The following is a 13,941-nucleotide window of genomic DNA, read 5'->3' on the forward strand; positions in this document are numbered from 1 at the left end:
AGGCAAGTTTAACCTGTTTTCATATATATTACTCCTGTTTAATGAAAATTTCTGTTTTTGTCTTTTTTTTAGGTTAATCAACCTAAATTTAATCAGAGGCGTATCAGCAGCGCCAAGTTCTTAGGAGAACTTTATAATTACCGAATGGTGGAATCAGCTGTTATTTTCAGAACTCTGTATTCTTTTACTTCATTTGGTGTTAACCCTGATGGCTCTCCAAGTTCCCTGGACCCACCCGAGCATCTTTTCAGAATTAGACTCGTATGCACTATTCTGGACACATGTGGCCAATACTTTGACAGAGGTTCCAGTAAACGAAAACTTGATTGTTTCCTTGTGTATTTTCAGGTATGTAAGCTGAAATACTCAGTTTGGCATCATTTAATTCATTGCATGTGTTTAAAAAAAAACTATTAGAGAAGAAACATTAATGGTATTCATATACCATATATATGTTCATAGTTTATATTCTTCGTATAAGAATGCTTTTGGAAATTTAAAGATATATGTTGGATTCTATTATGTAAACATTCTTTTTGTTTTTCTTTTTTTTCTCTTCTATGAGGAAATATATAAACATTCTCAATCCATGTAACTTTTATGATTGATAAGGAATTATTTTGGTACAGTTTGAATTTGGTTCAGTAATTTATGGACTGATACTTAATACAGTAATTTATTCATTAAATTACTTGTGATTTTTAATATATTTGTTGATGTTTTCACTCAGCTGTATTCTGGTTTACATCTTAAATTCTTGTTTCTTTTTTTTAAATAATGATGGAGTCTTGCTATGTTGGCCATGTTGGTCTTGAGCTACTAGCCTCGAATAAACCTCCTGCCTCAGCCTTCCAAAGTTTTACAATTGTAGGTGTGGGCCACTGTTCCCAGCCCAAATTCTTGTTTCTGAAAGATTTAATTTTTTTGTTTGTTTTGAGACTGAGTCTTGCTGTGTCACCCAGGCTGGAGTGCAGTGGCAATCTCAGCTCACTGCAACCTCCACCTCTCAGGTTCAAGCAGTTCTCCCACCTGAGTCTCTGGAGTACCTGGAATTGCAGGCATATACCACCACACTAAGCTAATTTTTGTATTTTTGATAGAGGGGGTTTTACCATGTTGGTTAAGCTGGTCTTAAACTCCTGACCTCAGGTGATCTGCCCACCTCAGCCTCCTAGAGTGCTGGGATACAGGCATGAGCCACTGTGCCCAGCCTAATTTTTTTTTTTTTTTTGAGTCGGAGTTTTACTCTTGTTACCCAGGCTGGAGTGCAATGGCGTGATCTCGGCTCACTGCAGTCTCCGCCTCCTGGGTTCAAGTGATTCTCTTGCCTTAGCCTCCTGGGTAGCTGGGATTACAGGCACGCGCCACCATGCCCAGCTAATTTTTTATATTTTTAGTAGAGGCGGGGTTTCACCATGTTGACCAGTATGGTCTTGATCTCTTTACCTCGTGATCCACCCTCCTCGGCCTCCCAAAGTGCTGGGATTACTGGTATGAGCCACCGTGCCGGCCCCTAATTTTTTTTTAAAGGAAAAAACCTATCACTTTTGAGGAACATATGTTATTTTTAGTATAGAAAGAAGTATTTGTTCATTATTAATAAATTCTTGGTTTGTCTTTTCCAAATCTTAATTTTGGTTAGTTATGTAAACTTGTGATTTAGACCAAGTACAATATAAATTAAATTCATATACAAATACAGAGACAGTACTACAACCTCTGTAAAGTTAATGTTTCAGAAGTTAACTTGTAAGTTGATTAGTTGGAGCCCAATTACTATTTTCCATAAAATAGAATTTTCTAAGTGCCGGTTAGGGTGAACAACTCACTATCAGTTGCTTTAAATTTTACTAAGTGCTGATAGTACCATTCGATTCTATAAAATCACAGTTGTTAGTATTTTCATTTACCCATTAATGAGGAAGATAAGTTTAATGTTACAACTTGAGTAATAAAAATACATCCACATGGTGGCATGTGTTAAGTCAGGGATTAATAGTCTCAGGGAATTGTAGTCTGTTAACTTTCTCCTACCCACTATTCCTTTGCAATAGAAGGAAACTTACTACTCCTTTATTTTCTGAATTAATGAGCAGAAAGTGGGGAAAGGGTCTTGCAGGTTGGAGTCCCTGTTGTATGTAAGGACTGTCTTAAGTTGGATACTGTATTAAAAGCCAGAGTTTTGTTACAAAATGGCAGTTATACCAGCACCCAAAGCAGAATCTTTTTCAGAAGAGAATCCTTATTTGGGTTCACTCTGACATCTTAAGCTGAAAGTAAAGAAACACTCAGAAATATTCAGGAGCAAAAGAGACAAAAGTATTTTCCAAATTGATTAACAAACTGAAAGGCTTAGCAGAGCCATACCTAGAAATTGGAGTCAGAAGTGAGTGAGGCCTGGGAGATGTGGTCTCTGTGTTCCATCCACAACATGGAGTGTACAGTTCAGTACTGGAAGGCCAGGAAGAAAGGATCCCTTGGAGCAGTGCTTCTAAACTTTCTTGTGCATACATGTCCCCTGGGGACATTGTGAAGATGCGGATTCTGATTCAGTTGGTCTCCGGGAAGGCCTGAGAGTCTGCATTTCCAATAAGCTCCCAGATGAGGTCCACATTTTGAGTAGCAAAGACCTGGAACAAACTGGAGAGGAAGAGTAAAGCCCCCAGATGAATACCTGCTCGTATACTAGTACATTCTTGGGCTGTGCTTTCAGTTTATGTAAATTTAGGAATTAGAAGAAGTATAAAATAGAATGTGGGAAGCAGGCTTACAGTAGAGAGGGAAAGTGTCTGCACAGTGCCATGTACACAGTAGATGTTCAATAAATGCTTGTTGATGATTAGTGATTTTTATGTATTTCAAAAACCATATCTTCAGCTACTGTTAACTCCAAAAATCAAAGCAGGTAGCACAGAGAAAGTAGTGAAAATGTATCACAACAATGGCCTAGAATTTGGTTATATTTGTGAAATTAAATACAGGATATTGGTCTGGGGTTTCTACTTTTTTTTGGAGTACCTGAAAATTTATTTGGTATTTTATTTATAATTTTTTCTTGCCTTGAAAAAAACTGCAACAGTTATGAGAAGATAATAAATTCACCAAATAGCTCGAAACTTGTGTAGACAGAGGGAAATGATCAGAATAGGATCATGGCTGTTGACCATTAATAGGATTGGTAGGTATCTTGTACAACCTTTTAGCGTAGCTGTTATAACTAGGTAACAGCAAAGTATAGTTTATTTTTACATATTTTGTTGTTTCTTATACCTAAATTTATTTTTCATTTGTTATCAGCGTTATGTTTGGTGGAAGAAAAGTTTGGAGGTTTGGACAAAAGACCATCCATTTCCTATTGATATAGATTACATGATCAGTGATACACTAGAACTGCTAAGACCAAAGATCAAACTCTGTAATTCTCTGGAAGAATCCATCAGGCAGGTACAAGACTTGGAACGAGAATTCTTAATAAAACTAGGTAAGCAGTTGATTACAGACATAAAATGAAGGTAGTATTTGGTAGATGTTTCTGGAATTTGCTTTATAATGTTACCAGTCAGAGTTTACATTGTATCTTTTCTATTTTCAGTGTTGAGTGTTATGTAACAGTGTTAGGTAATACCTGTGTGGTGCACTTGATTTCACTAAGTAACTTCAAACTGGAGGAAAACAGTTAACTCAGGACTTGAAGCAAGTGATAGTGATGTTAAAACACACACACACACACACACACACACACACACACACAATCCTGTCTGCCTCTCAATTTTAGAATTTTTGGTTACTAATATAAAATCTATTTTTGATTAAAGCATTTATTTTTGGAGTATATATTTTCAACAGGCGTTATTTCCTAAAAAGTGCAAGTAAAGAAACTGTAGAAGGGAGTACCTGTCAGAAGTTTGGAACTATCCTACAGGATTTCAGAGCTTACTGGCAGAGTTGCTTCTATTTCTAAGGACTAGAGAAAATCTAGAGATAATTAGAGGTACTCTGTATACTTTAGTATCCTCAGGTTGTTTTGGAGAGAAGAGTTTACTCTCGAACAGCTTCCACTAGGGCTGTAGGAACCTACATGTCATTTGAAATAACCAGTACAGGCCGGGCACGGTGGCTCACGCCTATAATCCCAGCACTTTAGGAGGCCGAGGCGGGTGGATCACGAGGTCAAGAGATCGAGACCATCCTGGTCAACATGATGAAACCCCGTCTCTATTAAAATACAAAAATTAGCTGGGCATGGTGGCTCACGCCTGTAGTCCCAGCTATTCAGGAGGCTGAGGCAGGAGAATTGCTTGAACCCAGGAGGCAGAGGTTGCGGTGAGCTGAGATCGTGCCATTGCACTCCAGCCTGGGTAACAAGAGCTAAACTCCATCTCAGAAAAAAAAAAAAAAAAAAAAACAGTACAAGGTATAGCCATACCTATCTGGTTTACATGCTAATAATTCTTACATGTTTTATTGTAGTCATTTTAAAGTGACACATGTTAGCTAGGTGCAGTGTCTCCTGACTGTAATCCCAGCACTTTCGGAGGCCAAGGCGGGCAGATCACCTGAGGTCAGTAGTTCGAGACCAGCCTGGCCAACATGGCAAAACCCCATCTCTACTACAAATACAAAAATTAGCCAGGCATGGTGGCACATCCCTATAATCCCAGCTACTCGGGAGGCTGAGGCAGGAGAATCTCTTGAACCCAGGAGGTGGAGGTTGCAGTGAGTCAGGATCATGCCATTGCACTACAGCCTAGGCAACAAGAGCAAAACTCTGTTTTAAAAAACAATAAATAAATAAATAAAAATAAAGTGACACATTTTCAGACTGTTAAGCTAATATTTGATTTTCCACTATAACTTGGTACATTTATGTTTATTAGGGGATCTTTACCTTCACCAGTTATACTAATTATACAAATTTACTACATTGCGTATCTGAAGAACCACTTTTCATGATAAAGGTTTTATAGGTGCTACTACTGATTGTGCAAGTATTAACTTTTCCTACTACTTAACCCATAATGGCATGTGTGATTCTTTTTGTTCTTTGAATCTTTTTCCAAATGTGTAGGTAACTTTTTCCAAGTCGCCTACTTTCTTTTCCTTTTCAAATTTCTAATTGAATACATGATCTCATATCAAGCAGAGTATTTATGAACTTACTTCACTTACTTTGGATCCTTGGAAAATGGTTAAGTCTTAGCCTTGTTTCCCAAAAACCTTAGTGAATGGTACTCTCTGTATAGTGGACATGAGTAAATATTAGTGTGACACCTAGTTTGGTGACAGAAATGAGAACAGTTATGCTTTGTCTTTTGTAGACCAAATGGCTAAAGGACTGCAGGCTTCTTGTGAGGACTCTCTCATTGTTTAGAATATGGAGGGAGAAATAGATCACTGTTTATGAATGAAACTCTAAAGATGGTAGCAGCTGCAGTTGTTACACTCCTAAGTCTCCATTTGCTTCCTGGTTTTAGAGCCTAAATATCAGGAAGAAGATGTATGCAGAAAAATCTATATTAAATCAGTTTCTTACTGATAAAAGATAATACAGTATTGTGCCTTTTGTAGTTTTTTGTTTTCAAACACCTGCAAATTCATTGTCTCATGTTAGTTTTATAGTATCCTAATGTTAACATAATAGTTAATTGGAAAACACTAAAACCATTTTCTTATATTTTAAAAATAATTTTTAATAGTATTAAAAAAAGTTTATGACAGTAATTTTTAAAAATACCAAGAAAACCATACCAGTATTCCATATAAAAGATAATCATATGTTAATATTTTGATACATATTTTTCTCCTCTTTTTAAATTTTTTTTTGTGATTTTATAACTGATTGGTTCTACTTAATACGTTAAGAAATTTTTTCTTGATATTATACATATTCTTTTAAAGCTGTATTTTTGTTTTTTAATTGGCAGTATTTATATCAGTGTGCCATAATTTATTTAATACAGCTGTTTCACTCTTAGGTTGATTCTAGTTTTATACCACTGTAAATAACATTTTTATTTTTAGTGTACCTCTGATTTTCTCAGGATAGATAAGATTACTGGCTCAGATTTTTATTTTAATTTAAGAATAAAACTAAAATGGTAATAGGCAATATTATTTAATTCTTGTTTGGAAGTGTTCAAACCAGCATTCATGAAATGAGAGGGTTAAATCACATCATCACTAAAGTTTCTTCCTGCTTAAATCCTCTAAGATTCTGTGAGTGAACAATTATTTATTTAACACTTACTGTCTATTTATTAATATATGGCCTCTCTTAAGTTTTGAACATAGAAGACAAGTTCTTTGTCCTCAAGGGTCTTATAATCTGATGTGATATTTATGAGATCATCAGAAAAAAAATAAAAACATGGTATGTCACAGAGTGTCGGGTGCTACAAGTTCTCCACATGCTTTAGGAGCAAATAGGAGAAAAAGTAATAGACTAAAGTACTCATTGACAGTTTATGCAGGAAGTAAAACTGAAACTGAACGTGAAGAGTGGATGGGATTTGAAAATGCATCTTGAAGGGTATTCTCTATTAAGAAGGATAGTGAACAAGCAAGATCTCAAAGCAGTGTGCTCTGTGACAGAAGTCTGAGCCAACTGCAGGGGAGGGCTCAGGAGAGAGTAGTGGGTAGTAAATCAGTGGGATCAGATGAGGCCACATTGTGTACATCTCAAAAGGGGAGAGGGTGGACTCGAATTCCAACAGGAAGAGAATTGACTAGGCCAGGCGTCCCCAGACTTTTTACACAGGGGGCCAGTTCACTGTCCCTCAGACTGTTGGAGGGCCGCCACATACTGTGCTCCTCTCACTGACCACCAATGAAAGAGGTGCCCCTTCCTGAAGTGTGGCGGGGGCGGGGTGGGGGGTGCTGGATAAATGGCCTCAGGGGGCCGCATGCGGCCTGCCCGTAGTTTGGGGACGCCTGGACTAGGCAGTGAAATGTGGAATGGACACAGGAGGTGAAAACAAGTTCAGGCCAGGGAGTTCCCTTAGGCTCAGGAGAAGAATGCTGTTACTGAAGAAAAAAATTAGGCTCTATGGTGACAAAGCTACTATGGCTTTTTGCCCCCTTCCCCCCTCTTAATTTGCATGAATTCAGTTTTCTAGCCTAATATGATTTCTCTGTTAAAGCAGCATGATTTTTTTGTTGTTGTTTTTTTTGTTTATGTCTTTGAGTTTTTGGAGACCCTTTAAATATCAGTTGGTAAAGAGTGTGGCCAAGGCTGTATCTTACATATGGCTGAGACTGTACCTTAGCTGCTACTGTTTTCTACCTTTTTTCCGAGACTGAGATATACAAGATTATCCAATATAATCTTGCTTTTTGTTAGTTGAAATGTAGGTCTACACATGTAGTTTTTAAAATGTTTCTCACAATAGTTTTTAATTCTTTTACTTTTGTTCTGAGAAAATGGCTGCTTTGAATTCTTTATTTTTTTTTTTTTTGAGACGGAGTTTCGCTCTTGTTACCCAGGCTGGAGTGCAACGGTGCGATCTCAGCTCACCGCAACCTCCGCCTCCTGGGTTCAAGAAATTCTCCTGCCTCAGCCTCCTGAGTAGCTGGGATTACAGGCACGTGCCACCATGCCCAGCTAATTTTTTTTTGTATTTTTAGCAGAGACGGGGTTTCACCATGTTGACCAGGATGGTCTCGATCTCTCGACCTCGTGATCCACCCGCCTCGGCCTCCCAAAGTGCTGGGATTACAGGCTTGAGTCACCGCGGCCGGCCTTTGAATTCTTAATATATACTTTTACATGAACTGGTATAGTAGAAAAAACTAGCCTATATCTATTTTTAATGTATTTTTCCATTTCCACCCCCTCATTTCAAGGCCTAGTAAATGACAAAGATGCAAAAGATTCTATGACAGAAGGAGAAAATCTTGAAGAGGATGAAGAAGAAGAAGAAGGAGGGGCTGAAACAGAAGAACAATCTGGAAATGAAAGTGAAGTAAATGAGCCAGAAGAAGAGGTGATGACTTATTTATAGCAACATAGAGTATATTTGTATAAGAGTATTTTGATTATATGAGCCCCAATTTTTTAAATACATAAGACCTCTTCTTTAGTTGTTTCTTTCTTTTTTTTTTTTTTTCCTGAGACGGAGTCTTGGTCTGTTGCCCAGGCTGGAGTGCAGTGGCGCGGTAGCTCACTGCAATATCTGCCTCCCAGGTTCAAGTGATTCTCCTGCCTCAGCCTCCCAAGTAGCTGGGATTACAGGTGCCCGCCACCACGCCCGGCTAATTTTTGTATTTTTATTGGGATGGGTTTCACCATGTTGGCCAGGCTGATCTCAATCTCTTGACCTCGTGATCTGCCTGCCTTGGCCTCCCAAAGTGCTGGGATTACTAGTGTGAGTCGCCGTGCCCAGCCCCTTAGTTGTTTCTTTTAATTTTTTTTCTTTCTTTTTTTTTTTTTTTTTTCCGAGACAGAGTCCTGGGGCTCTGTTGCCCAGTTTAGAATGCAGTGGCGTGATCTTGGCTCACTGCAACCTCTGCATCCTGGGTTCATGTGATTCTCCTTCCTCAGCCTCCCAAGTAGCTGAGATTACAGATGCCTGCCACCATGCCTGGCTGATGTTTGTATTTTTAGTAGAGACAGGGTTTCACCATGTTGGCCAGGCTGGTTGCCAACCCCTGACTTCAGGTGATCAGCCTCCCAAAGTACTGGGATTACAGACGTGAGCCACGGCACCTGGCCTCCTCCTTAGTTGTATGATGGTAAATGTAACTAGTAGTATGTTTCTGTTATAGAATTCATTGTTTAATTAAAAGTTTTTAAAGAAAGTAATAAAATGCTGATTATAGCATTTTTATTTAATAAGCAATTTAAAGAAAATAATTGTTTAATCTCCGTGTATTTTCTTTTTTTGGGCACAGGGTTTCTCTCTGTGGCCAAGATGAGAGCTCAGTGGTGTCATCATAACTCACCGCAACTTCAGTCTCTTGGGCTCAGGCGATCCTCCCACCTCAGCCTCATGAGTGGCTGAGACCACGTGAACATGCTACTATGCCAAGCTAATTACCTTTTTTTTTTTTTTTTTTTTGGTAGAGATGGGGATCTTGCCATATTGCCCAGGCTGGTCTCAAACTCCTGGGCTCCAGCAGTCCTCCTGCCTTAGCCTTTCAAAGTGCTGGGATTACAGGTGTGAGCCATTGCACTCCACTTCTTGTGTATCTTCATCTCACTATTGAATATGGACTTTTTAGTTAATGGGTTTTACACTCTTCAAAACAAAATTACTGGCTAGATATTAATGAGCTTTGCTTTATTTTTCCCAGATCTCTTGGTTATATGAAATCTGAAATTCAACACATACCACAGTAATTGATATGCCCTTTTTGCATCTCTGATTCTATTAAGCGGAACCATATGAAATTGCTCTTTTACTGTTTCTGCCTTAGCAAAATGTCATTTCTGTATGATTAAAACCAGCAGTTTTCATTCTTGAGGTTTTGTTGTTGTTTGAGACAGTCTTCACTCGGTCGCCCAGGCTGGAGTGCAGTGGCACAATCTCAGCTCACTGTACTCTCCATCTCCCAGGTTTAAGCAATTCTTGTGCCTCAGCTTCCTAAGTAGCTAGGATTTTAGGTGTGTGCCACCATGCCCAGCTAATTTTTGTATTTTTAGTAGAGATGGGGTTTCACCATGTTGGCCAGGCTGGTCTCGAACTCCTGGCCTCAAGTGATCCTCCCACCTCGGCCTTCCAAAATACTGTTATTACAGACATGAGCCACCACGTTTGGCCTCTGATTCTTCAGTTTTTTTTTTTTTCCCCAAACTCACTTATGTTTAAAAGTTCCATGAAAATGTGTACATCTGTAGTCCCAGCTACTCAGGAGGCTGAGGTGGGAGGATTGCTTGAGCCCAGGAATTCATGTCCAGCCTGGGCAACCTAGTGAGACCCTGCTTCTTTACATTAAAAAAAAAAAAGTGATCAAAGTTAAAGGATATCTGGGATTTGCTTCATAATCTGGAGGTAGATTGGGGAATGGGTTAGGGGTATAGAAGAAACAAAACAAGAGAGTTTCAAAAGTTAGAATGAGTAAAGATACGAATAGAATACTGATGAAAATAAAATGTAAGTCATGAAATTAGCAATTTTTCACTGAAAGTATTATTTTAATTAAATATTGAAAATTTAAATTTGTAATCAATACTTAAGTGTTTTGGGGAAATTTAATTTCAGTTTTAAAGTTTTTGCTTATCTGAGTAAATGGAATATAAATATTTTGAGAATGTGGGTTTAATATTTAAAGGAATGTTAATTGTTTACAGCATTCATAAGATAGATTTGCAAACTGGATTTAAAAGAAAGCTTTATTAGAATTAAAGAGAAAGGGCCGGGCGCGGTGGCTCAAGCCCTGTAATCCCAGCACTTTGGGAGGCCGAGGCGGGTGGATCACGAGGTCAAGAGATCGAGACCATCCTGGTCAACATGGTGAAACCCCGTCTCTACTAAAAATACAAAACATTAGCTGGGCATGGTGGCGCGTGCCTGTAATCCCAGCTACTCAGGAGGCTGAGGCAGGAGAATTGCCTGAACCCAGGAGGCGGAGGCTGCGGTGAGCTGAGATCGTGCCATTGCATTCCAGCCTGGGTAACAAGATGGAAACTCTGTCTCAAAAAAAAAAAAAAAGAATTAAAGAGAAAGGACTCATAATTTAAGGTGATTAAAGTTTTCTACAGTCAGATTTAAGAATCTGTAAGGTTGTGTTTCCTTTAACCCTCAAGCTTTGTAACTTACTGGATATTTGGAGTCGTTTTACTGCCTAACAAATGACTTTGCTGTCAGTTAAAAAGGATTGATTGTGAAGAGACAGTATAGGCAATAATGTACGGTTTTCCTAATTGGCTGGTATTTATAGGCAGTGGAAATGCACCATTATTTATGTTATTTGCTACCACTTTTTATTTACAACCTTAGAACTTCTTTAGATATAAATAAGTTGGTAAAAATACAGAACTGGAGTATGTTTCCTTAATTGGCTTCAATATACTAGATGGACATTATATTACTTTGCTTTCAAAATGAGGTTATAATAGAAACATTCAGTAATAGAATTTAAATAGGCTTATGAAGTATTTTATAACAACAAAGGGAAATGAGAAAGTATTTCCATTTCATATTTTCAGACTAATCTTATTTGTTTTGGATTTTGCTACTGCACTAATTACACAAGCAATATCTAATAAATCCAGCATTCTTGGTAAATATGACATTAAGGAGCGCTCATTTTCTTACTAATTTCTCATTTGAAGAGTTATATGTTTCCTCCTCTAAGTGCATTTTCTCCTTTTTAAACCTGAACTTTATCATTTTGGTAGTTATATCATTTGTAACCATTACTTACTTTTCCAGTTAGAGAATGCATATTGCACACAATACATGTTTGCTAGTTAAAAATGCAAACAAAGTGTGCAGAGAGAGGATCCATATATTGTATCTGGGAGAAGTGAGATGGGACCATGGTTCACTTTGTGAGAAATGAGGTTGGAATAGTTCACTTCCCCTTTTCACACAAAGACCAATTTTCCATGATTACCCTCCAAACGTAGGAGGATAAATTTATTTAAGAAAGAAAGTGCATTGATTATGACGTAGTAAGAGCAATGGATATTCTACAGTTATTTACTTCGAGACAGAAGGGTTAGAATTCAGCTCTTAAAAACAAATGCTGTGTTCTATTTTTATCTTGGTCCTCAGCTATTTAAAGTTCTATTTGACCTTTTGAAGTTATTCTTAGCATCTAACAACCAGAACATTTTCTCTTAAATATCGGCTCTATAAATTAAAGATAACTGTTTAAATTAAATGTTTGTCTGTGATAACTCCAGTTTTCTCTAGCATTATGTAATTTATCAACAGAAAGTACAAGATTTGTTCTTAAAATAGCAATAAATTAGTTATTTACCGAGCATTTATTATTCATGGTTACTGCCCTAAGCACTGTATTTGTATTACCATTTCTCATCCTACCCTTGCAGTAGGTGGGAAACGAAGGCACCGGTAGGTTGAATAATTTACCCAAGATCATAGAGTAGGTGGTGGTAGAGCCAGTGTTTGAACTAAGGCAGCTTGCCTTTTGCAATGCTGTTCCTCTTGCTTTCACTAGCCTGCTTAGGTTTTGTGGTCCATTGATGAGCACTTCTTAATTCCACCTGTTATTATATCAGTGTACACTGGGATTAGGACAAATGAAATTCTTCTTCAAAATTTTAATTCGAAAAATTAATGCATGCTACATTCCCTGAATAATATGAAACATCAAGGATGGACAGGTGGGAAAAGTTAATGTATTTTAGCCTAGCTTTTGAATGCAAAGTGTCTTTTAAGTGTTAACAAAGGATTCATTTTTTTCAAGAACAAATTTAAGAGCTCCTCTTGCAAATTTAATTTTGAATTATAAAATTAACTCAAAAAACATTAATGCATGGAGGGAGGTAATATATTGATGTACATTTTAATCTTTTTTTTTGAGATGGAGTCTCACTCTGTTGCCTAGCCTGGAGTGTAGTGGCATGATCTCGGCTCACTGCAACCTCTCTCCCATGGGTTCAAGCGATTCTCCTGCCTTGGCCTCCTGAGTAGCTCGGATTACAGGCATCTACCACCATGCCTGTTTTTTTGTATTTTTAGTAGAGACAGGGTTTCACCGTCTTGGCCAGGCCTGTCTTGAAGTCCTAACCTTGTGATCCACCCACCTTAACCTCTCGAAGTATTGGGATTACAGGTGTCAGCCACCTCACCCCGCCAGCATTTTTCTTTTTTGGGGAAGATAGAGTCTCACTCTGTCACCCAGGCTGGAGTGCAGTGGTGCGACCTCGGCTCACTGCAACCTCTGCCTCCCCGGGTTCCAGTGATTCTCCTGCCTCAGCCTCCTGAGTAGCTGGGATTACAGGTACTCACCACCATGCCTGGCCAGTTTTTTTGTATTTTTAGTAGGAATGGGGTTTCGCCATGTTGCCCAGGCTGGTCTTGAACTTCTGTCAAGTGGTCCCCACACCTCAGCCTCCCAATGTGTTGGGATTACAAGGTGTGAGCCATGGCATCCAGCCATTGGTATACATTTTTGAGATGTTTTCATTTTAGGAACTCAAAACCTTCAATACACTTTTGGAGTTTTGGAATTAATTGCTACATACACTAAAGATAATGTATTAATGGTAAGACATTTATGTCATTTGTTTCTGAAATTATTTGGTCATCTTGGCACAGTGAGAAGCAGCTGGGTTTAGTCTTTTTTTTTTTTTAACTCTTAAGGAACCATGTAGGGGTGACTTGTGATACTGGGGTGGAAGTGTAAACGAAGCTGCGCTCTGTGTCTTATGCCCTTTGAAAGTCTGTCGGGCGCTGCCCCATCTGTTTGACAAGAAATTTCAGCCGATCAAAGTGGATAGGAGGAGGGACTGGCTGTGAGGGTGGGTTGAAGTAGTCCTTGAGAACCACCAGTTAGGAGGAGCTGAACGGCCAGCTCTTCTGCTTAATAACAGTGTGCCCTTGGGCAAGTAACTTCACTTTTCTGAGCCTCAGTTTTTTCATGTATAAAATGGGAACAATAAAGCTTGGACTTCCATCTTCTGAACTGGATAGAGCAAACAAAACGAAGTGTATACCTTCCAAACTGAAGTGCTTTATAAAGGTAATGCTGTATCATTGCTTTCAGCTGGTAATGATGTTCCATTTGAACTTTTGTTGGTTTCCATTGCCGTTAGATGGGTATTAAAGAACTGTGGGACATTCAGCCTCTCTAGATTAGTTTCAGGAGGAGGAGAACACAAAAGGCTCAGGAAACTTGTTCTGTGTGGAATTCAAGGAAGAGCTTCTACAGCGGATTTCTGTATTGTTAGATCTGCTGAAGGTAGTGAGAGGGGTTTTCAACGACTGATTTATCTTGAATGTTGCCAGCTAACTTTGCCCTCCTATTGAA

The 13,941-nt window shown here is 38.5% G+C and overlaps 1 protein-coding gene across 1 annotated transcript in view; it reads left to right on the plus strand.

Moving 5' to 3' along the window:
- UPF2 (UPF2 regulator of nonsense mediated mRNA decay) overlaps positions 1 to 13,941 on the plus strand; it is a 132,081-nt gene that overhangs the window by 86,113 nt on the left and 32,027 nt on the right. Inside the window, exons 14-16 of the mRNA XM_003930615.4 lie at positions 73 to 348; positions 3,298 to 3,481; positions 7,843 to 7,982. Coding sequence (XP_003930664.1) covers positions 73 to 348; positions 3,298 to 3,481; positions 7,843 to 7,982 — 600 coding nt within the window. The remainder of the gene's footprint in view (positions 1 to 72; positions 349 to 3,297; positions 3,482 to 7,842; positions 7,983 to 13,941) is intronic.

Source organism: Saimiri boliviensis, chromosome 8, assembly GCF_048565385.1.
Source record: "Saimiri boliviensis isolate mSaiBol1 chromosome 8, mSaiBol1.pri, whole genome shotgun sequence".
Taxonomy (NCBI): Eukaryota; Metazoa; Chordata; class Mammalia; order Primates; family Cebidae; genus Saimiri; species Saimiri boliviensis.